The sequence below is a fragment of the Giraffa tippelskirchi genome, chromosome 6, assembly GCF_054371585.1.
Source record: "Giraffa tippelskirchi isolate mGirTip1 chromosome 6, T2T-mGirTip1v1.2.pri, whole genome shotgun sequence".
NCBI lineage: Eukaryota > Metazoa > Chordata > Mammalia > Artiodactyla > Giraffidae > Giraffa > Giraffa tippelskirchi.
Genome location: NC_137280.1, coordinates 871284 through 896710, shown reverse-complemented (window position 1 = coordinate 896710; position 25427 = coordinate 871284). Strand labels below are relative to the sequence as shown.

The window sequence follows — 25427 nt, the reverse complement described above, 5'->3', positions numbered from 1 at the left end:
TGTTTAACAGCTGGTATCACAGGGACACGAGGTGGGCTTGGCAGCCCACTCCCGTGTTCACGTCTGGAGACTCCCGTGACAGAGGAGCCTGGCGGGCCACTGTCCATGGGGTTGCAAAGAGTCGGACACAACTGAGCAACTAAGCACAGCACAGCACACCACAGGGACGTCCATCAAGGAGAAGGTCCATCAGCCCTTGGCCAGGAGGCAGGGTGCTAAAGGTTCTCTGCGGTGCTCTTGAAGACCAGGAGTCCCAGGGGTGCGATATCAGCGTGGAGGGTGGGGTGCGGGGGTGGGGGCGTGAGGCCCGGAGCTTGGGCCATGGTTATTGTTTATAGTGTGCTGTTGATATTATTTATCAGCTTGTACTTGCTACTGGCTGAGTATGATCCTTCTGTAACCAAAATAAGGGGGAATGGATGGGCTGGGGGAAAAAAAAAGTCATAGGTGACCATTACAGAGGGGTTGGAGTAGAACTGCCGAGAGTGAGTGGTTTGCGAGTCCTGCAGGACACGCGAGGTGCTCGTTTCGGTTTTCACCATGACTAGGCGATGGGACGACGCTCCTGGAATCTGGTGCTGGAGCTAGGAGTAACAAACGTTCTGCAGTGTCTGGGGCAGTCATGCTGACCTATCCAAAGGGTCAAAGCCCTCTATTGAGAACCACTGCGGGAATCACCCATAGGGGCTGCCGATGAGAGGAGCCCTGTGCGCCCTGGACAGAGGGAGACAGTGCAAGTTTGAGTGATAAGTCACCATTTGTCACTTAGTGAATTGGGTCCATAAACGCATCTGTCATTTAATCTGCACAACTATCTCGTGAGATATAATTAGTGACTTACTTGTTATACACAAGGAGTTAGGCGCAGAGAGGCAAAATAACTTCACCAAAGTGAGACAAGCAAGGGGCAGAGTCTCTTCAATTTAAGTCTGAGTTCAGAGTCTTCCTGCAGGGTTTCAGGGGACAGGGGAGAGAGGGGCAACAGGGTGTGCCTGGAGTCCTTTGAGAGAAAATCACAGTCTCGACACAAGCCCAGGATGAGATTCTAAGAAGAGTTTAGAATCAATGACTGTGGAAGCCAGAATTTTTTGATATCTTTGAGAAGGTATCAGCTATTCACATATTCTTTCAGAGATATATATATATTTTTTGTTTGTTTAGATTCAGAGAGGAGACCATTAGTGGGGTCTTCTGGGCTGGTTTCTCTGACTGAGTTCTCGGTACTCTTCCAGGTTCTGAGAAAAGACCTTAAGATAAATGTTGAATAAGCGATCCCTTGAAAAGGCTGGAAATTCACACACAGCTGCAATTAAGTGGAAAACTGATTAACACCAGCCATTCTGATTCAAGAGTAACTGGTTTATCTAGTTACATTGAAAGTGAAATAAATGCAAGTCAAAAGGTGAAAAGATGAAAGGACGAGTTAGAATTTTTAAAAATAACCTGATACATCATCGCAAAACAAAGTACCTTATCATGTAAGATTGTTACGAAACAACTATTGTGGTCCTCTGCATGAATTTTTGCACATACATTTTGCCTTTTAAAATCATCAGAGAAGTCAACTGTTGGTAAGAATATAGAGCCACCTGAAAAAGCGAAGAACTAAAGAGCCTCTTGATGAAAGTGAAAGAGGAGAGTGAAAAAGCTGGCTAAAAAAATTAAATAAAATCATCAGAGAATTGCTCATTTCCTGTGATTACTGTTGGAATTATCTATAATTCCATCATAAGCACTTTTTCTCCCTCTTTGCCTCAGACTTTATGCCAACACCCCACCACCTCCCTCAAGGGAATTACAGGTGAAGGTAAACTCACACTAACGATCTGTGTCTTGGTAAGAATGAAGGGCCCGGAGCAGACCTTATTAGTGAAAAGGGGACGCGGTTTGAAAGCAGCAGGCACTGCTAGGGGCGGGGCTAAGAATGAAGGGCCCGGAGCAGACCTTATTAGTGAAAAGGGGACGCGGTTTGAAAGCAGCAGGCACTGCTAGGGGCGGGGCGAGGAGAGACGAAGCTGTGACTCAGGTGGAGTAAGTGCGGGGTTGCAGCAGTCCCGGCCCCGTCCGTCCGTCCGTCTGTCTTTCCAGCCCGGCTCTGTCGCGACCCCCGGCGCAGGCAGCAGGTGGCGCCCGCACCCTCGCCGCGGAGCGGACGGAACCCCGGGTTCAGACCAGACGCGGTCTCGATAAAAACGTGCGCTGCGAACCGGCTTTAGCGAGGGAGTCGAGCGCGCCTCGGCCGGGCCCCGCCGGTTTGCAGAAGGACCGACAGACGGGGGGCGGCCGTGCGGGCTGGGCCCCGCTTCGCGCTCCCACCGCAGGGCCGGCGGGCGGCGGGGGCGGGCCGGGAGAGCCCAGGCCCTCCTGGAAGGGAGGTGCGCGGCCGCAGCCCCCTTTCCGCTTCTCCGGGCGGGCTCCGGGCGGGCTCCGGGCCTTCAGAGCACCGCCCCCTTTCTCTCTTCGCCAGCACCTGCCTTTCCAGGTGTCCGAGGCGAGAGCGTGCTTTTCTCACCGAGCGGCGTCTTGACGGATTCCCGGTGTGTAACCCCCTCCCGACATGTGCGCGCGCCAGCCGCGGGAGAGGCGGGAGGCTGTTGGTTTGGTTTCGTTAAAAAATGGGTGATGCTGCACTTAAAAAGAAGAAAAAAAAAAGGTGATGCTGATGCTTTTCCCAGGGGGTGCTGGGGCGGGCCCGGAGACCCGGCGCCTCCAGGGTTTCGCGGGCCGGCAGGGCCTCGGGGCGGCCCGGAGCAGAACCGCCGCGGGTTCGGGGGGCTCGGTCCCGGCCTTAGCGCAGGCTTCCTGACTCGGGATCTCGGTCAGGGGGCCTGCGCCCCGGGACCCCGCCGACGCGCGTCCCTTCCAAGGCACCGAAGCGCCTGGGAGCGCTCCCGGGCGGTGCGCCTGCTCACGTCCGAGCGTCGCTGGCCCGGTTCTGGGAGAGGGAGACGGGGTCCCGTCTTCTGTTTTTTGGGGTCCGTGCCGCAGAGCGCCCGCGATCTCAGTTCCCGGACCAGGGCTGGAGCCCGCGGCCCTGGCAAGAGAAGCCCGGAGTCTTAGCAGCCGGCGGCCGAGCCGTCTCAGCGGAGGGTCCCCCGGGCGCCCGGGCCGGGCTTCTCGGGGCTGCGGAGGCCGGCACGCGGCACCTGCACACGGACACGCAGACCTGGCGGGGCCGGCCCGGGGGCCTCGGTGCGCGGGGCCGGCCCGAGCGGCTCTTCCCTGGCCCCGCGCTCGCGGCCGCGGCGGGAGGAGGCGGGAGTCGTTGGGGACGGGGTTGCTGCCCGGGGGCCCCGCCCGCCCCCGCCGCCTCCCCGCCCGCCCCCGCCGCCTCCCCGCCCGCCCCCGCCGCCTCCCGCTTCAGAAGCGGCCGCCAGCGCCCTCCCTCCGCGCTCCTCTCTGGTCGCGGGCGCCCCGCAGGAGGCAGCGCCGCAGAGGAGGCGGCTCGGGGCGGGGAGCGCGGGGGGCGGGGGCGGGGCGGGCCAATTAAAGGGGCGCCGGGCGGGCAGCGCGCGGGAGAGCGGACTCGCGGCGGAACCGGAACGGTCCCCGGGCACCGAGAGCCACGCGGCCTGGGCTGGTGGAGTCGTGCGGGCTCAGGTCAGTGCCAGCCTCTGCTTCTCTCTGTAGTCGGCCCTGAGGGAGGGAAGGCGCAGGCGGCGAGCCCCCTGCGGGCGCCGGGCGGCTCCCGGTACCTGCTCTTCGCGCGCCCGCGCTGCCCGCGGCGCTGAGGGGCCGCAGGCGCGCTCGCCCGGCAGCGGGGTCCGAGCGCCGCGCTGCGCACACGCCCGGGGGCTGCTCTCCCGAGCCTTCGCCCCCCGGCTGGCGCTGCGAGCGAGCGGCGGGAAGGAGCGGGTTTTGCTTCCAGACGGTAGATGCCCACATTTCCAAGCAGAAAGGGCCTCCTAAAGGCTACCGTTATGGTGAGAAGGGGGCTGAGGGATTGCTTTGGAGGACTGTGTGTATTACAAACAGAAAGCACGCTGATGGCTCAGCGGGTAGAGAATCCGCCTGCAATGCAGGAAACACGGCTCGATCCCTGGGTCGGGAAGAGCCCCTGGAGAAGGAAATGGCTACCCACTCCAGTATTCTTGCCTGGAGAATCCCATGGACGGAGGAGCCTGGCGGGCTACAGTCCAAAGGATCGCAAAAAGTCGGACACGACTGGTGACTAAGCACTCAGCACTCCGGGGTCAGTTGGGAGAACCGTCGATGGAGATCACAGGGTGCAAAACTCACCCAGACACCCGCGGGTGATTAGCGCTGGGCACCAGGTGTCGAAAAGAGGAGCAAGCCCGCAGCGCCGCAGGGCTCGTCCGCGTCTCTGCGCGCGGAAACGCGGCTGCTTCGCGCGCTTTGCTTCGTTCGGTGTCTGGACCCAGGAGGTCGAGGCTTTAAGATGCACCGCCAGGCTGCGGCGCTGGAGGGCCTTCTCCTCCTGGGCTTCCCAACCCCTCGCCCCCTTTCACCCCTCGGAGTTTCTCGCTGCCTCAGACCCTCTAGTGCGCGCGGCTCGGGGGAGGCGAACTTCTGCGCGAGCTGGGATTTAGCGGGCCCCGAGCACGGGCAGCTAAAGAACCCGCCTGCGATGCGGGAGACCCTGGTTCCATTCCTGGGCGGGGAAGATACCGAGGAAAAGGGATAGGCTACCCGCTCCAAGTATTTTGGGGCTTCCCTGGTGGCTCAGCTGGTAAAGAATCTGCCCGCAATGCGGGAGAACTGGGTTCGATCCCTGGGTCGGGAAGATGCCCTGGAGAAGGGCATGGTAACCTGCTCCGGTATTCCTGCCTGGAGAATCCTGTAGACAGAGGAGCTGGCGGGCTCCAGTCCATAGGGTAGCACAGAGTCAGACACGACTGAGCGACGAAGCACAGCACAGGCAAGACAGGGTTAGCGCCCTGCGGGAGGAGCCGCGTTGTGCCCTGGGGTGGCCTCGGCCCTGACAAGGGTCTGAGCGCTGCCCGCTGTCACCGCACCTGCAGGCACCCTCGTCTAGGAGCTGGGGGCTTGCGTCCTGTCCGGGAAGCGCGCTCCGTGGGGCGGAGCTCGGGGACCCGGAGTCACCCGCTCTGCTGACACTGTCCCCAGGGCGGGTGTTCACGGGGGGCTGGGTTGCTTCTCTCGGGGACCTGGCTCCCCACCCCTCCGCTGCCCCCGAAACGCCCTGTGGAGCCACACTCAGAGCCTCTTTTCCTCTGCGAGTTTTGGATTCCCTTCTGGAAATTTTGGAGTGTCAGCTGCCTGCAGCAGCAGAAGGGGCGCGGCGGGGGGGAGGAGGGGAACCCAAAAAATATGCGGATGTTTTGTGGCCCTGTGGGGAGCAGAATTGGGAAAGCGTTTTCCTGAAACTCTCCCCCTAAAGGCTCCGGAGCTCCTCAGCTACAGAGGGTTAGGGGCCCTTCCTGGCTGTCCCGTGTGGTGAGGAGGCCCTAGCACCCAGCACAGAGGCGTAGCTGGATACAGGGCGGGGAGCTGATGCGGTGTTTCTGACAAGGTGGTCCGCTCCGCCCGTAGCTGTCTCGGGGAACTGTGGCGTGAGTGGGTGAACGCATGGATATCACTTGAACTTTGGGCTGTTTCAAAAGAGCAGCTTGCAAGGATTTCCTTTGAACCTGGTCCCAAGGGTGTGGTTACTGTAAGACAGACTTCAGGGTAGCATATTTTAAAAAAAGCAACTTTATTGAGTTATAATTCACATACCACACGTGTGCAATTCAGTAGTTTTTCATATTCAGGGAGTTGTACCGCATCCCCACAATCATTTTTAGAACATTGTATCACTCCAAAAAAAAATTCTGTACCTATCGTCGAACAGTGTATCACTCCAAAACAAAAAAAATGCTGTACCTGTCAGTGGTGTAACTGCTCATTCCTCCCCAACCACGCCATACCCACCCCCAACACCCTTGGCAACTGCTCCTTGACTTTCTGCTGACATTTCATATAAACGGAAGCATGCAATGTGTGTGGGCCTTCCTGACTGGCGTCTTTCACCTCATGAGGTGTTTTCCAGGCTTTTCCATTATGCACAGCACGCTCTATCCCTAAGCACTGGCGTCTCTCCCTCTGCCTGGGGGCCCTGAGCCAGGTGAGACCTGGACCTCCACTGCATCCCTGACCTCCTGGGGGTCCCTTTGAAAGGACAGATGCCACCCTGGTGAGGCCTCTCGATGACTCCCTGGGAAGGACTCCGTGGAGCCCGTCAGAATTCCTGGAGCAGTTTTGGGCAGATCTCAGACTTAGGATGGATGGGAGGAGTCCTTTGGCATCTCTCCTGCTGCTAACGGTCCAGCTGTGGATTTCAGAGAGCTCTTGGGGCCTTCCACGCAAATCCTGGGTTTTGGAATCCACCAGGGCTGGCTTTAAAGGATGGAGTGAGCAAATGGGTGTGATTGGAAGGGCACTGGAGCCCGCCGTAGCCCAGCAAGAAAAGGCTCCTTGGGGTACACGCCCTTTGACTCTCAAATCCTTCCTCGAGTCACCCAGTAAAACAGAGCTTTTGCCTGTTTTAAGCTGGGAGTCTGCAGTTCGTGACTCTATGAGCCACATATTTGCTGTCATTTTAATCCAAGCTCAACCAGATGACTGCTGTTTTCCCAGCCTGTGGAGCGTAGCCCAAGATTCCTTTTAGGGATGAGGGCCTTCCTGTATGGCTGCAGGCTGAGGTGGTGGTGTTTGAGCACCGCTGAGCCGACATCATCTGGGATTATGATGTGTAGACAGCAAGTGGTCACGGGCCCGGGGAGCGGGGGGTGCTGGGGCGAGGGGAGAGGAGGAACACTGAGGGCCAGGCCAGGAGCAAGCTTCCTCTCGAGCAGGTTTGCTCCGTGGTGATGGATGTCGGGGAGAGGTCTCTGCTGCGGCTCCTCTCCTGTACCTGACCACACTCAGCCTCCTCGCCTGTAACTGACCACACTCAGCGGCAGAGCCCGGCCACTCTCCGCTGTAGAGGAAGCCTTGGGAACACCGGGCCTCCTGGTCTCGTGGGCACATGGGTGTGAGTGCTGGAGACCAGTGTGCATTCTGAGTCCCTGCTTGAGTCCCTGCCACGGTCTCTCTCAGAAACACATGCAGGTCTCCCAATTCCTCGTGGACATAAGTGTTGTCCTTCTTTTAACGATCGGATCACCGAGATATAAACTAGCTGCCTGGAGTCCCAAAGCCAGCAAGTGGCGGAGTTGGGATTAAAGAAAGTCTGCCTGAGATGTGAGCCCTGACCCCGTTTCTGCACCTGCCTGTTGGGGGGTGGGGGGTGCCCCCGAGGACGCATGGCCCTGGGAGCTGGGGTGGAGGCTGAGGGCAGAGGGCCGTGGCCTGCGTCGGTGCCCCTTGCCGTCTCTGAGCTTCGCCGGCCTCTCCTCCGGGAAGCGGGTGCCGGGAGCCCCTGCAGCGTTGTTTCCAGGCCTGAACGGCCATGCGGTCCAGACGGCAGCGCTGGTGTCTCTGCTCTCCTGCTGCTTTCTCCTTCTCTTCGCCTCCGCCCTTCCGCTTTCCCTCTTCCCTCTCTGCTCCCTTTTTCTGAGGGGATTCTGACTAGGACGGCTACAGGAAATTCTGACAACTGAGAGTCTTTTAAGTCAGGGCTTAGAGTCTAGACTCTGCATTTCTTCACGGTAAATTTTTAACATTTTTAATTTTCATCTTTTACTTCAAGGTCATTTTTTGAGATTAGTGCTCTTGATGAATTTGTCTGCCAGTGGGCCTTTGTGGGAACTCAAGGCAAGGGTCCCTGACTTTTAATTTTAGGGAGCTGTGTTTGGTTCCTGCCCCGACACACACAGGTAGGTTGTGAAAATTGATCCAGAGAGAGGCTAGGCTTTGCTGAGCTTATCCAAGTGTCACAGGTTGAGTCTGTAGCTAGGAGTACTCGGGGTGGGGCTGGGGGTTCTTCTGTTGAATGAAGATTTACTCCTGGATGGCTTGCTGTCTGCTTTTGCAAAGGGGAACATGCTGAATTGATGATATTGAAAAACAGTGTTCTAATGAGGTTTAGAATGGAAAATAAAGATTACTACTGTAGGAAACCCAGGAGCAGCATCTGGCCAGACTTGGAAGATCAGGGAAGCCTTCCTAAAGGGTGAGATGTCAGTCCTGAGATGTGCAGCTGTCCTCTGTGATGCTTGCAGATACAGACTTCAGTTGAAAGCAATTCACGTTTCTTTGACCATGAAGCTCTGTCAGTCCTTAAAAAACAACAACAAAAATAGCCAAGTGATGGAACATTCCTGAGTCAAGGAAGTGTCACTACAATTTGCCGTGCTTTGGGGATGGCTCTTCTGTCACGTAGGATTCACAGCAGCCTACTTTCAGGCTGAGCAGCTACATTTCTGAGGATAGTCTGCAGTCAGATCCCTTGCATTTGGGCTACTCTGGTGGCTCACGGGTAAAGAATCTGCTTGTAATACAGGAGACACAGGAGGTGAGGGTTCAATCCCTGGGTCAGGAAGATCCCTTCGAGTAGGAAATGGTAACCTGCTCCAGTGTTCTTGCTGGGAAAATCCCATGGACAGAGGAGCCTGGCGGGGTCCATGGGGTCGCAAAGTATCGGACACATCTGACATGACTGACGCACGCACGCACGCACGCACACACACACACACACACACACACACCCCTTTGCATTTGAGCCATTCACTGGGCTGCTCACACACACACACACACACACACACACACACACACACACCCCTTTGCATTTGAGCCATTCACTGGGCTGCTCTGGTCCTACATAAGGTCTTTCTGTGAATTAGAAGGAAGTCCCTTCGGGTAGACCCTGTTGGGAGGAGAAAGAGACCCCTTTCCCCTGGAGAACAGTTTTGCACAAAAGCTGGAGAGAAGGCCTGTGGCGTTCCAGCATTACTCAGCCTCGGCCAACTGCAGGGTGTGCGGTGCGTTAGCTGTGTGCCTCAGCCCTGGTCATTCAGTCACTGATCGCTCAGTCAATCAGTGTCTATCGATTGACTGACTGTAATGCACTTTGAACCTTGTGGAGTATGGGTTAAACTGCCCACCTACAGGTCTTCTAGTCCCCAAGACTCAGGGAGCAGAGTTACTGGGGCTGTGAAGTCAGCTGGAGAGTCACAGTGGGGTGAGAAGCAGAGGTGATCTGTTGGAGCCTGATCACCCTAAACATTTTTCACTTCTATTAATATTTTAAATAAGCAAATTTTAGCCTTGTTAATTTTCACTAATATTAGTTTCAGGTATCTTTGGTTTTTAATGCTTATCTTTATTAATCCTTTCCTTCAACTTAATTGGGATTTTATTTGCTCTTTTTACGGCCTCTTTAAGTGAAAAATTAGATCATTGATTTTTAAGTCTTTCTTCTTTCTTACGTAAATATTTATCTCTAATTCTTAGGTTGCATCCCACAGATTTTCATGTGGAAAATATTTTTATTTTTATTCCCTTCCAACTATTTTTAAAATTTAAAATTTCCATTGTGATTTCTCATTTGACCCCTGGATTAATTAGAAGCATGTTGCTTAACTTCCATTTTGAGTTTGTAAAGGTATTTTATGTTATTAATTTCTAATTTAATTCTGTTGTCAGAAAACACACTCTGCAAACTTTGAGTCTTTTGAAATTTATGAACTCGTTTTAGGGCCCCAAATGCCTATTTTGTAAGAAAAGAATTTTTTAAAAGTGTATTCTGTAGTTATTGGATGTAGAGTTCAATAAATATCAATTAATAGTTGACGGAGTGGTTCACGTCTTCTACATCCTTGTTGATGTTTTGTCTAGTTGTTCAATCAATTCCTGAGAGGAGTGTTAACATTTGTAACTTTGTTTATTATTGCTGTCTTTGGTTCTATGGTTTTTGCTTTGTGTGTTGTGAAACTCTCTTGTGTTAAGTGTATATTCATTCACGATTGCTAAGGTTTCTTGACTACTGAAAGTGACAGTCGCTCAGTCATATCCAACTCTTTGCGGCCCCATGGACTATACAGTCCCTGGAATTCTCCAGGCCAGAATACTGGAGTGAGTAGCCTATCCCTTCTCCAGGGGATCTTCCAGACCCAGGAATCAAACCCAGGTCTCCTGCATTGCAGGTGGGTTCTTTACCAGCTGAGCTACCAGGGAAGCCCTGACTGACCCTTTATTCTGAATCGTCCAGACTCGAGGGGCGGGGTTTTTTTTTTTTTTTATATGTGTGTTGTCAATTCACCCTGCTTGTGGCTCACTCTTTTCTGAGGCGCCCTTTCTCAATTTTAGTCTCTGGCATTCCTGAACTCTCCCACCCTTTGACACTTTATGCTAATAAGACTGTGGCTTTCCACTTGATTTCTAATCACAATGCCTGCACAGTGGGGGTTCGGGCAGAGGAAGAAAGACTAGTCACCAAGCTCACAGTAACACAACTAGGGCTTTATTTCTGACTTGGAGCTGTTTTCTCCCCTGTCGTGATGCTAACAGAAAAGGGTGACAAACACTGATTTCCTCCAGGGTCTGTTTTTAAGTAGACTTCTTAATAGTCCTGAAAAGCCTCTTGGTTATTCTAGATGTGAGGAGGGTGGTACCTTCACTAGACAGAAGAAATTAGGAATACTAAGCAACACCAACACGCTGGGCTGTAACGTCAGCCCTGTTCTTAGTTTTTGCTTTCTTATCTGCAAATCTGTAGACACAGATCATCCACTGGCTGTAAAGTTCTCCTATAAAATGGATCTGTTGTTGTTATTCAGTCGCTAAGTCGGGTCCAACTCTGCCACCCTGTGAACAGCAGCATGCCAGGCTCCTCTGTCCCCCACTACTCCTGGAGTTTGCTGTCTCCCAGGAGTTAAAATGGATATTAAAATAATAATGTAGAAGCCAGAACAGGGCTTCCCAGGTGGCTCCATGCAGGACATGTGGGTTCGATCCCGAGGTCAGGAAAATGCCCTGGAAAAGGAAATGGCAACCTTCTCCAGTATTCTTGCCTGGAGGATTCCGTGGACAGAGGAGCCTGGCAGGCCACAGTCCACGGGGTCATAATGAGACACGGGTTAGCGACTGAATAACAGAGTCCAGAAAGAGTTCGCACATAAAGGTCATTTTGTTCAGTCCCCTGCCACAAATCCAGTAATCTCTTCTACAACGTCTCTCATGGGTAAAACGCAGCCAGCTTCTGTCTCAGACCTGCTAGTAAAAGGGACAAACGCGTTCCAAGTGTTAGAGAATGTTTCTGTCCAGATGCACATCTCTGTGGCTCCGTCTGTTGATTCGAGTTCTATTTGCAGAAGCTTCACAAAATAATCTTGTTTTATCTTCCACGTGAAAGCCCTTCAAATATTTGAAGACATCTATTATGTGCTTCTGATTCTTATTTTCCCTAGGCTTAATTCATGCTTAATAATTTCCATTTCTTTCAAATCTTCTTTGCATGGGCTTGTCAACCAGAATTGCTAAGTCTATGAATTATTCTTAAGTCAAATATTCCAAGTCGTCTTATGGTTGATTATTGTGAACCTGTACAGAGCTGTCATCTGGACAAGGAGAAAAAATGGATAGGAATATTCTTAGAAAAGTTTAAAGGAGTTCACCCGTGCGAATAATGGTGCCTGTGTCCTTATCTGGATCTTCTGTTTTTGTCTAAACCTTTATGCCAAGTTGGTTCCACACCCTCATGAGATGGGGGAGATGAAGACTTCTGGAGTCTCTTTGTCCTTTAGTATCTACCCAAGTAGTAAATTCATTGATGATTTAATTGCCTTTGCCTTACGTTCTTTCAGACTGTTGCTAGCATGCTGCTAGTTAGAACTGTTTGAGACCTACCTGTGTTTCTACATATGTTATTTACATTATCACAATCCTATAAGGTGGATGTTCGCTTGCACATTTTACAGATAAAGAAACCAAGTCATGGAGTGGTTAAACTAGTTGTTCAGGAGCCCCTAGCAAATTATTGACAGATGCGTCTTCCTCGTGTGCAGATTTCTGCTCATAGTTCCAGTCTGTGTGACCTCTGTTGTATTTCACACTTATTTCATTTAGTTTTGTAAATGTGCTTATGGTCTTCTTTTTCAATAAAATTATAAGTGAGCTGACACAGGGATCATATAGTATGAATTTTGTATCTCCCTTAGAGTAGAGTGGCTTGGTGGTTCAGAGGGTAAAGAGTCTGCCTGCACTGCGGGAGACCTGGGTTCCATCCCTGGATGGAGCAGATCCCCTGGAGAAGGGAAAGGCAGCCAGTAGGACTCTGAGTAGTGACTGCTGGAATGAAAATTCTGAAACTGCAAATAACCGTGTCTCTCAGGGCCTGGTATCCCAGATGGCTGGCAACAAGTTTAAGTTGATGGTTTTTTGTATGTCAGCGCTGACTAAGTAGAACATTATCCAAGGTTTGCACACACATGTGAGTTAAGTCTGTGTGTGTGTGTGCATGTGTGTTTATGAGTAGTTTACACAAACTTTAGGATAAATATTTTAAGGGATTTTGATAAAACTGGTTTGCATAAGGCCTCTGCTCCTCATTAAACTTAATTGTATAAATGAGATGAGATAAAACAAACGTGAAGCAGAGGACGGGTCAGTTGGTCCTGATGGGGAGGGTTTAAGTCACTGATTGTGTAATCGAGTAACAGTGTTTTGAGAAAACTTGTGCTAAATATTATCAACTTTCCCCAAATTGGGTTTATGCCTTCTGAAGTTACTACAGGTAAACGGCCATTTCTAACATGATGTTTTTAAACCAAAAAAAAAAAAAAAACATTAAGGCAGCGCTATTTGTGCAAGGTTTTAGGCAATGTTTCAACAAATTAGGCTTTGACGGTTTAAAATAGCTCATGGCAGTTTAACAGAAATTGGAATTTTTTTTTGCCCCTATTTTACTGTCCAAATGAAAGACTTGGCATAAAACCTTGGGAAAACGAAAATTACACTTCTCCCAATATGGTATTGCTTAATCTCATTTAAAATAAACAACAAGAAAGGAAGAATTTAAAGAAAAGCTATGGCTACAATTTTTTCCTGTATAAATAATATGCAAGGAAGGACTGATACTGAAGCTGGAGCTCCAGTACTTTGGCCACCTGATGAGCTGACTCATTGGAAAAGACCCTGATGCTGGGAAAGATTGAAGGCGGGAGGACAAGGGGACGACAGAGGATGAGATGGTTGGATGGCGTCACTGACTCAATGAACGTGAATCTGAGCAAACTCTAGGAGATGGTGAAGGACAGGGGAGCCTGGCCTGCTGCCGTCCATGGGGTTGCAAAGAGTCTCACGTGAATTAGTGACTGAACAACAGCAATAATAAACAGTTTTCAGAAAACAGTTGCCAAGACAAGGGTAGCACTAATTCATTGGTTTGTTTGTTTGTTTATATTGTGTGAGATGCAGATCAGCTTCTAATGTGGCCTGTTAAGCATTGCTTCACAATACCTGGACTGCAATGGACTGCAGTGCTTTGATGAGAAAAGAGAAAGGCTTTGGACTGCAGCTTGTAAACGGACTTCCTGTCCTGTGTTAGCATAGTGTTGTGGGATATCTGATCAAATCCCTGCTCTTAAAGGGCAAAAAGGCAAGTTGTTTGCCCTCCTCTCCTCTCTTTGCCATGTTCGCGTTGAGCCTGTGGTTATATTTGGGGAACAAAATCTTAGCATGTTTGTTTTGGGTTGAGAGTGACTCTGCTGTCGTCTCCCTTTGAGGGGCATGGCCTTGATCCTGGCAGAGCTGATGCCTGCTCCTTTGTCTTTTCAGACCCCCCATATTCAAGCTTTCTGTCTGCAGAAAAGTCACTCACAGCCCTTTGGAGTGTGTGCGTGCTAAGTCACTTTAGTCGTGTCAGACTCTTCGCGACCCCGTGGACTGTAGCCCGCCAGGCTCCTCTGTCCATGGGACTCTCCAGGCAAGAATCCTGGAGTGGGTTGCCATGCCCTCCTCTAGGGGATCTTCCCGACCCAGGGATTGGACCTGGGTCTCCTACACTGCCGGCAGACTCTTCACCTCTAGCGCTGCCTGGGGAGTCCCATGCATGTTCCTTTGGATAACCCACCTAATCTTGTTCTACCTGCCTCCATAGGGTTAGAGGTCTCGATGACTCGGGGCCTTTCTCCCGGTATTTTATCTGAAGTCACCATTTGTCCCATTTCTTCTTGCTTTGACAAACAGTTGGTTCACTAATCTGTAACTAATTAATAATAAATTCATCCAGGCTATAAAGCCATATATATTATATATAAAATAGCCACTCAATATATTGCCCATTCCATTAGGAATTTTAAGGGGCTTCCCGTATGTGAATGTCTTAATTTAAAATATTCTTTAGTAATTAGCATTTTGGAAGTCTGGTAGGCTGGTTGAGGGAGATATTTTTTGGACCTGTAAATATAAATGAGTACGTTCTTTATTTTTTTTTTATTATAGGACCTTAACTTGATTATTTATGTGATTATTAAAGCACATGTATCTTCCTTTACTTGGCAACACGAAAGAGTTGCATGCTAGACTGTCATTGGATATTATACAAAGTAGTTGCCAAGAAATATTTTTTATGAATGATTACTTGAAGGAATATAATTATTTCTCTGGATATACTGTGTTCCTCTGGAATAAAACCAGATTAAGTTTAAGTGCATGAATCATATTAAATCATATTGTTTTGAAGGTTCATAGAATTACCTTTAGCCACATTCAGTGAAATAATTCTTGTGTTAAAAAGGCAATTAAAGCTTGTATGTGGCTGCCCAAGCATATCCAGGGAAAAATTAATGACCTCAAATAAAGAATATTGCATTAAGGACTAAATAAACAAAAAAGAATAACAAAAATAAAAATAAGAGCAGAAAAGCAAAGATAAGTACAGAAGTAAATAAATTAGAAATCAAAAAATAATATTGGCAAGTTAAAAAAAACTATCCTTGACAAATATTTAGCTTGTCTGTTTTGGAGAGAAAAGAGCAAGTTAGGAAAACACCAGTTTGATACTGATAATGGAGCCTTCCCAAGTGGCTCAGCTGTAAAGAATCCGCTTGCAATGCAGGAAATATGGTTCGATCCCTGTGTTTGGAAGATCCCTTGGAGAGGGAATTGGCAACCCATTCTAGTATTCTTCCCTGGGAAATCCCATATTCAGAGGAATCTGGTGGGCTGCAGTCCGAGGGATTACAAAGAGTCGGACGTGACTTAGCAAGTAAACAACAGCAACAATCAGTGGGGCTATAACAAGAAAATATGTTGTCGACTGAGAGACCACACAACTCGGTGCTAATAGATGTGAAAATCACAATGAGAAGATTAGGGGTGGGCTGGGGAGGGAGCTGGGAGGGAGGATCACAGAGAGAGGACATATGCATACCTGTGGCTGATTCGTGTTGATGTTTGGCAGAAACCAACACGGTTCTGTAAAGCAGTTAGACTTCAATTAAAAAATAAATTTAAAATGAAAAAATAATTAGAAGAATAATTTTATGGGAAAATATCCAGACTAGAAAACCAAGAAGTAAATAAGCTAAGCAGATTTATAAATAAGCAAAAGATGTTTTAAAGTTGTGGGAAATAGCTTCCAAAAGGGAATAGGCTCATATGATTTTCTCTCTCAAATTACTCTTTGGCTTTTAAAGAGCATGTCATTCTCATGGTACTTAAGCTATTGCAAAACAATGAAAATATGGAAAACTTTCTAACATTTTTTAAAATGAAGCTAGAATGATCTTGACACCAGACCTTTTAAGAAAAGAATACTCTCAGTCAATTTTGGTTATTAACATAGATCTAGAAGAAAACAGTTACACAAAATTGACATGATATAAAAGCAGTAACACGCAGATACGAGAAAAGTTAGCTTGGGAGGAGGGTTCCTTGAGGGCTTTTTAGACCCTGAAAAGTGTCTGATTAGCAGATGCTAAAGGGACTCTTTGGTAATCCAGTGAGTTGCATAGACAGTCCAGGATTGCAAAAATTCAGGCCTGGGAGCATTCTGAAGGCTTGCTCGCAGACCCAAGGTGGACAGGACCTTGGATGCCCTCGGACACATCATTGCCCAGGTCTTGCCTCACAGAGACCTGACTCTTCATCTCTCAAGACTTGACTGGTGTCAGTGTTACAGGAACTTTGGAAGAGCAGGCAGCAGCAAAAGGCTGGATTCCAGGTGAAGCTGAGGTGCTCCAAGTCCTTGCCATCCCCTAGACCTGCCTCTGTGAGTTACGTGACCCTCCCGGAGGGACCCTGTGTGGGCAACTTACAGCGCCTCCTGAGCAGAGCTGGGTTCTGCTGAGAAGCCGCTAAAGGGGTCGCAGTCATCTCCTTCAGTGAGCTGCCGGGCAGAAGGACCACCGAAGAATTCATTATGGGAAGGATTCAGGGAGCAGTTGCCCACCAGAGGCGCTCTGAATGTGCCGCTGCCCCCAGCATCTGCATCAGATCCTGAATCCATGTTGCTTAAACGGGGGGATGACCATGTATTTCCAGTCATTCTCTTCATCTGCAGCATCTTGTCAAAAATCTTTCTTTTATTAGGTTAGAGTGAAATATACAGTGCCCTAAGGAGTGAGTTACTTCCTGAAAATACCAGTACATGTTGGCTTGTTTGCCTGTCCCAGATGACTGCATATATTTTATTTCCAGCCTTCGCTAAATACCCCTGTGCCCTCTGTTTCTAGGACTGCTGTTACATCCCATGTGAACAACAAGAAATAAAATGAAGATTTTTCACTGCAAGATGCAGTACTGGGTGTTTCCAGCATTTTTGGTGATTACTTATTTTCGCACCATTGTCCAGGGTCAAGGTATGGAAAACTTTTAAGAAATTCACTAGGGTCTGGGAGTCTAGCCATGTTGGTTCTGATGTTCATTTTTTATTTTATTTGCCTTACTAGTGCTTCACTGGTTCAGCTGTGTTTTTAGGCAGGGTCACATGTTGGCTTTTTCTCAGTTTTACCAGCTGTTTACATTGTAGAAATGTGTCACAACTTTGATGAAGTTACAGCTCACCAGTGGCTGAGTGTATTAATTTTGCGGTAGTTGGTTAAATAGCTCGTTTTTAATATACTTCTGAAATGTTACGTAAATTTCATAAGTAAAGTCAAATTTGCAAGATCACTTCTGTTAATAAGGAGCTGTGAGGTGTGTCCTGTGTGTCTTGATCCTGCCTTGTCTCTTAAAAAGTGTGTCTACAAAATATTTCTGCCACTTCATACCTGGTCCTTATTTTTGCTCCTTTCTGTGAAACTGAATGCACAGTCTAAGGGTTACTAAGGGCCTGACAGACGCTGAATAGATTCTATGCAAGATAAAAAGAACCCTCTAGCATATCCTATGATAAATTTCCCTCAAATTTTAATTTCTCCTACTTATAGAACAAGTGTTCTCTAAGTGCATTTAGTTAAAAGATGAGATTAAAGCTAAGGTCTTTTGTTGTTTGTTTGGGATTTTTGAAGATCACTTGGAAAAATAAGCCACATAATTTTCTGCTGTCTCAGTATCTTTTGCTGAAGTCATTTCTCTGAGATGCACCTAAACTGTGTTTTGAAAGGGGAAATGCTCTCGCTGCCCACATGGCTGCACTTCTATCACTCAGAGGTTTTTGGTTGCAAATTTCTCCGGCCGGTTTAAGCAAAACGTATATTTACTGGTAGATAGTGAAGTAGCAGTATATAAGTATCCCAGGGACGGGGGAGCCTGGGGGGCTGCAGCCCACGGGGTCGGGGAGTCGGACTCGACTGAGCGACTCCACTTTCACGCACTGGAGAAGGAAATGGCAACCCACTCCAGTCTTCTTGCCTGGAGAATCCCAGGGACGGGGGAGCCTGGTGGGCTGCCGTCTATGGGGTCGCACAGAGTCGGACACGACTGAAGCGACTCAGCAGCAGTGAAGTAGCTCATACAATAGTTAAATAAGCTTTGGAAAGTGTAGGAATCCGGGAACACTCTGGATATAGTTTCTAGGAACTAGTGACCATTTCTTTCAGGGCATGTTTTTGGAATGAAATGTCAGAGCTGTTTTCCATCCTTCCATGGCTGGACACAAGTTTCAGATTCTTGGGAGAGCCTGCCTGACTGCTTTGAGTCATTTTCTCACCCCTTCGCCAAGGGAGGATGGCTGACAGATAGTGCAGCCAAGGCTCCGTGCAGTGGGAGGGCGTGCTGTTCCTTGGAAGAAAACCAAGGTGCTGTTGGAAATTCAGAAGGGAGGTGACTGTGAGTAGGGAGGACCAGAAGATCCTCGTGTTAGTGTCCTTGGTGAAAGGTAGTGTTTCAATGAGGGACTTCCCTGGCGGTGAAAATTAGTGTTTCAAGAAGTTAATGAGACTATTTCATTAGAAATAAATATAGGTTGTCCCTTGTCAAAACAGCAAGATTTCAGCTGAGTTGAGTGGAAGTGAAAGGAAGGAAGGGAGGGCAGAAAATCAGTCCTTTGATGAATAGTCATATTATGAAATGAAATTTCCTAAGTACCTGATAACAGTGAGGCTTTTTTAGCATGAAATAAGCATTCCTGTTCTGCCTTTGAGCTTTGATTTCTATGAGGATTATTGTGGTGAAAATCTTTAAAGAAAATCTTCCCTCTCAAAAAAATACAGCACAACAAAATAAAAATACCCCTGTACTTTCAGCAACGAGTCTAACCCTGCAGTCAGCAGCTGGACACTCCTTAGTCTCCCTTGGCAATCCCCCTTCGGAATGAAGGTTACATTTTCACAAATGTTGTAACTGGCCCTACCTCACATGGAATGCCTGATGTCACTGTACGAAGGATGAGTTTGCTGGCTCACTCTGGGTTCTCAGCGTGTGCCAGAAATCAAGCTTTACATTTAATTTTTGTCTTTTTTAAGAGGAATAAATTTTAACTGTTGAGTGGAGGTTGGAAGGAGGCTTAGAGGGAGTGGATCTATGTATACATATAACTGATTCACTTTCTTGTACAGCACGAAGTTTCTGTTGTGCAGAAACTAGCACGGCATTGCAAAGCAAATCAAGAAAAAAAAAGAAAACAGTCCCATGTACAACTGCATCAAAAAGAAAAAAAAAACCTTGAAATTTAAAAAAAAAAGATTTAACTGACACAGATTAACTTTTGAGTCAAGTTCATGCAAGCATTTATATTTATTACTGGAGTTAAGCACATATACTTTTTGAAGGGGCTCCTGAGTGCTTGCAGAAAGAAAAATCACGGTTCTGGTATTAAATACACACGCGTTTCTGGTCCGCGAGGTAGGAACAGTGGCTTCTGCAGCGCACTTGCAGTGCCCCTGTGCGCCCTTCTGCCCTTGCTTTGGCGGAAGTCCCAGGGCCGTCCACACGGGGAAGGAGCTGTCTTGGAAGTTCAGAGCTGTGACATCACGCTGCTTTCTTTCTTAACTAACATATCTTCTTTTCAGTGTTGTTCCCCTAAAGGCAAAAACCTGAAGGAAATGTAAACTTTCTGTCTAACCAAGACTTTCTTTTAATAACTGTGAGACTATTGATGCATACATAAGCAACAGACGGGGTCTGTTGATAAAAGAAAATGGCAGTATTGCTTTTCGCTGGTAGTTGTAATGGGACCGTCATCATATAAACCACTTGTAAATTGTGTTTGAATATTGATGGATTGGGTTGTTGCCTTTGCTTCACTTTTATTTCCTGGAGCGGTTCAATGGAAGTCACTGCCATTCTGGGTCCTGGAGCACCATCCATGTTCTCTGGGCGTGATCTGGGGTGTCTGGATGTGGTGCATAGCATCCTCATTACTTCTCCTGGAGGTTCAGAAGGTCAGCTCTTTTGACTCAGAAGATGTTGCAGGCTAAAAGCTTGCATTCAAAGAGCAGTCGCCTGGGTAGAACATACTACAAAGATTTCTAATGTTTAACCTAGGAATCCTGAATGTTAATTGTTTGCCCTCCTTGAGATGTCAGGACACCCGGGGTGCAGATGGAATTGGGTGATCCTTTGGAGGCTGCCCAGACGGAAGCCTCCCCTCTGCCTGTGCTTTTTCACTCGGCGTTTCCCAGGCATGCCCACTTCCTGTCTCCTGTGCATTCATGCAAAACCTTGCAATAAGCTCGGCCAATGATGTCTACCAGCCCACTGGCAAGGTTTGGCTCAGAAACTGCATGTACTGTTTAACATTTAAAAATTCTTATTTTTAATTTTCTTCCGTAAAAAATAAGAATTTATGTATAAATAGATTTTTCTCCCCAAGTTCCAGAGGAAGAAAAACAGTTTCTCTGTTCATCCAGATTTTGGTTTAGCCAACCTTCTCTTGTAGCTCGAAATAGTATGTCTGATGATAAATCCATACTTTCCTATAAGCTGGAGAAATGTAGACTCATTCATGTCAAACTGAGACTGGGAAGCTGGTGTGTTTATTCTGCTTGACTAGCGTTCTTTACTGAAATGTAGTGAAGGGCAAGTCGAAAGAGAGCTCTGCTCTTAAGACTGTGTCCTTGGGTGCTTACTGATTTCAGATGAGCGGAGAGGCTGTTGAGGAGTAAATCGCTCATTCTTCTAGCTCAGTGAAGGCTGACTTCTTAATATAAATCTTCTCCTGAAGAAAAAGGAGCATTTTGTTTGGGGTCAAAGATGATCACGAGCCAGTATGTGAACCTGGATGAATGTCTTAGCGTCTCCTTGCTTCCCTTATGTATAAAATTGGGACAGTAATGTATTTTTGTGGGTATTAAATAAGCTTTAGAGATCATCCATTAGATGAATTAAGGGTGGATGGGAACAAACATTTGTTGAGTACATATTACAGCAGATTACATCCATTATTCTCTTTAACATTGTCACTTATTCTGTGCAGAAAGTATTGCTGTCACCTTTTCCAAAAACAAGGCTTTGAAAGAAACAATCACTTGCTCAAGATTATTCATCTAATAAATGACAGAACTGGGAACCAAACTAACATCTAAACCCCACCCCTACAGACCTATTGAAATGAGTATTTCTTTCCTTCCTTGGACTCGGTCGTAAAGTGGGAAAGAAAGGCCAGGCATAGAAATAGGTAATAAGTGCTAACTTTTCTGTCAAGTGTTAAATTTTCTTTTGTGACAAACTAATTTATGTATTATACAGTAAAAATCTTATGAAAGTATTTCTTTGGAAATTCTGGAACATTGATGTAGAGTTCCAGAACATGTTTTGAAGTTTGAATGACTTACACAAAAAAGCAGTATAGACCTTTTTAGTGAACTATTAGAAAAGATTGATCTTATTACTATGTCTGTAATAGCCTTAAATTATCATAGCGTAAAAATTACTGAATTAATAAAGTGGAAACCTAAAGGCATAAAACAGATCATGGTCTACATAGATTACAAAAGATCACGTGTTCAAAGTAGAAACATTCATCCTTGTAACATAATAAAATTACTTTGCAAGGTTGGCTTCGTTAATTAAGCTAGACTAGGGTGTTACATTCTAACCCTAAATCATAGTTGCTTGTCACAAGATCAGTTCAGTTCAGTCGCTCAGTCGTGTCCGACTCTTTGCCACCCCATGAACTGCAGCACGCCAGGCCTCCCTGTCCATCACTAACTCCTGGAATTTACCCAAACCCATGTCCATCGAGTCAGTGATGCCATCCAACCTTCTCATCCTCTGTCGTCCCCTTCTCCTCCTGCCCCCAATCTTTCCCAGCATCAGGGTCTTTTCCAATGAGTCAGCTCTTCGCATCAGGTGGCCAAAGTACTGGAGTTTCAGCTTCAGCATCAGTCCCTCCAATGAACACCCAGGACTGATCTCCTTTAGGATGGACTGGTTGGATCTCGTTGCAGTCCAATGGACTCTCAAGAGTTTTCTCCAACACTACAGTTCAAAAGCATCAATTCTTTGGCACTCAGCTTTCTTTATGGTCCAACTCTCACATCTATACATGATTACTGGAAAAAGTACACAAGATCAGCACTTCTTGGCAAATGCTTACCTCTTGAGTCAGAAACAAATGCTCTTGGGTTTGTGTTATTTTGCAAGCAGATCAATTCACTAACGGTATTGTAGAAAGAACGTGAAGTCTTGAGTATTCTGATTACATTACTTTGGCTTTTCAGTTTAACAATGAAAGCTTAAAAGCTTCAGCGTTTAAACAATTTTTGTTTTTCCTTTTCAGTCGCTCCACCCACAAGGTTAAGATATAATGTATTATCTCATGATAGTATCCAGATTTCATGGAAGGCTCCAAGAGGGAAATTTGGTGGATACAAACTTCTTGTGACTCCAGCTTCAGGTAAAAAAATCAACTGTGTTTTAGAGTATTAGCAACTTTTGGCACACAGGAAACTAAATGTTTAGTGCTAAGTGTTGCTTTAATCTTATTTGAAAGACTTTTGTTTTCTTTAGTCTTTTGAGCTTGAAATCTTATCCTCTACTCAAGAAAATAATATTGCCTCAAATCTAAAGACTAGCTACTGGGCTCACCATAATTTTTAGACTATCAAAAATCCTCACTACCTCTGTTTTAACATAGATGAATACATTTGGCCTATTGACACTTGAAAGTTACCTCCAACAGTTGTGACCAGCTGAGTAAATGACGATTAATTACGTTGTTCTTTAGTCGCTAAGTTGTGTCCAACTCTTTTGCAACCCCATAGGTTATAGCCTGCCAATCTCCTCTGTTCATGGAATTTTCCAGGCGAAAGTACTGGAGTGGGTTGTCATTTCCTCCTCCAGGGGATCTTCTGCAACCAGGAATCGAACCTGGGTCTCCTGAGTCTCCTACATTGGCAGGTGGATTCTTTACCATTGAGCCACCTATGAGTAATTTACTTAATAGAATATTATTCAGCAATGATGCATTAAGTTATAAACTCTAAGTAGACACAGTGGACATAAATGATGTATTAAAGCAAGAAAAGCAAAGATTAACCAGACTTACTGATCATGAGGATAAAATAGTTGTGTAAAACTTTTAACAATTAAGTTTTGGTTGTGTTTTCTCTTTCTCATTTCATGGTTTTGATTTATAATCAGCTGAAGCGGTGCAGAGCACGTCGGGGATTCCCTGGAGGTTAGGACTTGGCGTCCTCGTTGCCAGGGCCCCGGGGTTCAGTCCCTGGTCAGGGGACTGAAGTCCCACAAGCCACGCAGTGTGGCCAAAAACGAGACCAGCAAACAGACGTGCAGAGCGCGCAGAGGAACGCTGCTGCCTGGGCGTCATGAGGCCTGAGTTCAGACCCTAGTTCCTTCATTCCAGCTGGTTGTGGAGTCTCCCAGCGCCTCAGCTTCCTCTTCCATGGAACGTGCGACAGTATTGGTGCCCGCCTCACGGGGCCGCTGCGAGGTTTGAAACTCAGAACGTGGTCTGGGGACAGCAGCGTCACCCGAGAGCAAATATAGAATATGGGGCCCGCAGCCGGCCCTTTGCATTGGCACCTGAGTGTTAAGTTCCCAGTGCATAGTCACTTAGGAAGCCTGGTCACGGGGACTGAATGAGCTGATAGACGCCAAGCACTTGGCACAGAGACGGGCAGTTCTTGAGGGCTGGTAAGCCTTAGCCACACTCGTTACAAAGAGGCTCTGCAGTCTATCTGAGGTCTGGCTTCTTCTCATAAAATCCATTTTCACATAGTAAATAAATACTTAGTAATAGCCTATTTGATATAATATATATGTATTTATGTGAATGTAGCATTTGTTCTTCCTGTTGGTGATAAAAATGGTTACATAGATAGGGCTGGACTCCCTTCTGTTGGAGACCTCCTCCCAACTCATTTAAAGAGGAAGACAGATGCTCTATTACTTCTAAGAGGGGACATCTTACTCAGTAGTGGATTTAAAATCTCAAACAAAACAGACAGATGAAATGTTTGGCTTCTTACTTGGTCACTAAGAAGACACCTTTCCTTATTAACACATGTTGGGCACAGACTCCTTAGAATGACTCTGGTTCAGAAAACGGTGCACACCTTCCCCATGTTGGCCCACAGAACTGGCTCCATTATGGACAGCTTTATTTTATTCTCAGGCCTTTTTTGTAGAACACTGCCCGATTTTTAAATAACTTTGACTTCTAAAAATGCAGTTTGTTTTCTAAAATAAGCCATCATGGGAAATTTAAGAGGCTCTTGAACATTATTACGATGCTGACGGTCAGTATATAAGTCCCTTATTTGTGTACCTCTGAGAATTTCCTGTGTCTTGAAAAGTAATTAGTTTCCCTCCAGGTAATCAGTAGGTTAATTTTTTTGGATTAATTGCTGGTGACACCAAACTCTTCAGTCCTCCAAGCGAGTGTGACGGAAGCATCAGAACCTTAGCAGTGACTTGGGGGACTTCGCTGGGGGTGCAGTGCATGAGAATCCGCCTGCCAGCGCAGGGGACACAGGTTCGATCCCTGATCCAGAAAGATCCCACATGCCCTGGAGCAGCTAAGCCTCTGCACCACAACTGCTGAGCCCGTATCCTGCAGCTGCTGAAGCCCGCCTGCCCGGAGCCTGTGCCCCACAGCACGGTGCGTGCCTGCCTGCTGGTCACTCAGTCGCGTCTGACTCTGCGACCCCACGGACTGTGGCCCACCAGGCTCCTCTGTCCCTGGGATTCTCCAGGCAAGCACACTGGAGTGGGTTGCTGTGCCCTCCTCCAGTGGATCCTCCCGACCCAGGGATCAAACTGGTGTCTCCCCGAGTCTCTTATGTCCCTTGTGTTGGCAGGCTGAGTTCTTTACCTGAGTGCCCCCTGGGGAGCCCCCTACAACAAGATAAGCCACCACAGTGAGAAGCCTGCTCACCTCAACGAGGAATAGCCCCTGCCCACCACAACTAGAGGAAGCCCGCAAAAGCAGTGAGGACCCAGTGCAGCCAAAAATAAATAAACAAATAAAATTAGTTTTTTAAAAAAGAAATGACTCGGGTGGTTTTTGAGCCAACCTCAGTCTCACCCGTCGGTCATCTCTGCTGTAGCATCTCCAGAAGTAGACCTCCACTTCTTGCTCAAACACCCCAATGACAAACAGCAATGGAGGATGAAAGCGGATAATTTCTCCGTGAAAACTGGGTTTACTTTCCCTGGTGACCCAGTGTCCTTACTGCAGCAACCCAAGCCAGTAAAACAGTCTGGACACTCCGGTATCGACTTGATCAACCCTAAAATAAATAGAGTGAATACAAGGAGTAATAAATGAATGTAGACGCGGGGTGTTTGTAGATGTGTGAGCACTAGGAGATGCGCTCTGCGTATTGTTTATACCAGTCTTCCCGAAGCGTTTTCCATGGTATTTAGCAGGATGTCATAGTTGTTATACAATCAAATGGTTTAATGGTCAAATAAATTTGAAGAGTGCTATTCTAAACAGAGTTAAAACTTTTTTATTACAGGATTCTCAAAGTCTTTAAAATAGTATACCGTATGCCTCTCAGAGAGGAATTCTAGTACACGGAGTTTTTCTAAGGCATTTTTTTTTCTTCAGTGAAACACATTGTGAAAGATTCATTTGATGCCCTTGGTCAAGGATGAGTTTTAAATGATAGATTTTCTGAAACCAAGTTTAGCTTCTTGGACATAATGCTTGCGGGGAGGTGGGTTTGGCA

The 25427-nt window shown here is 47.4% G+C and overlaps 1 protein-coding gene across 8 annotated transcripts in view; it reads left to right on the top strand.

The window, feature by feature from the left end:
- The first annotated feature begins 1971 nt into the window (after positions 1–1971).
- COL14A1 (collagen type XIV alpha 1 chain) overlaps positions 1972–25427 on the top strand; it is a 216434-nt gene continuing 192978 nt past the window's right edge. For 3 of the 8 annotated variants that reach the window (XM_081504790.1, XM_081504788.1, XM_081504796.1), the window contains exons 1-3: positions 3221–3600; positions 16581–16706; positions 22010–22126. In XM_081504790.1, the coding sequence (XP_081360916.1) occupies positions 16619–16706; positions 22010–22126 (205 nt within the window). In that variant the 5' untranslated portion in view covers positions 3221–3600; positions 16581–16618. The other 5 variants (XM_081504793.1, XM_081504789.1, XM_081504792.1 and 2 more) reach the window with 3 other exon arrangements.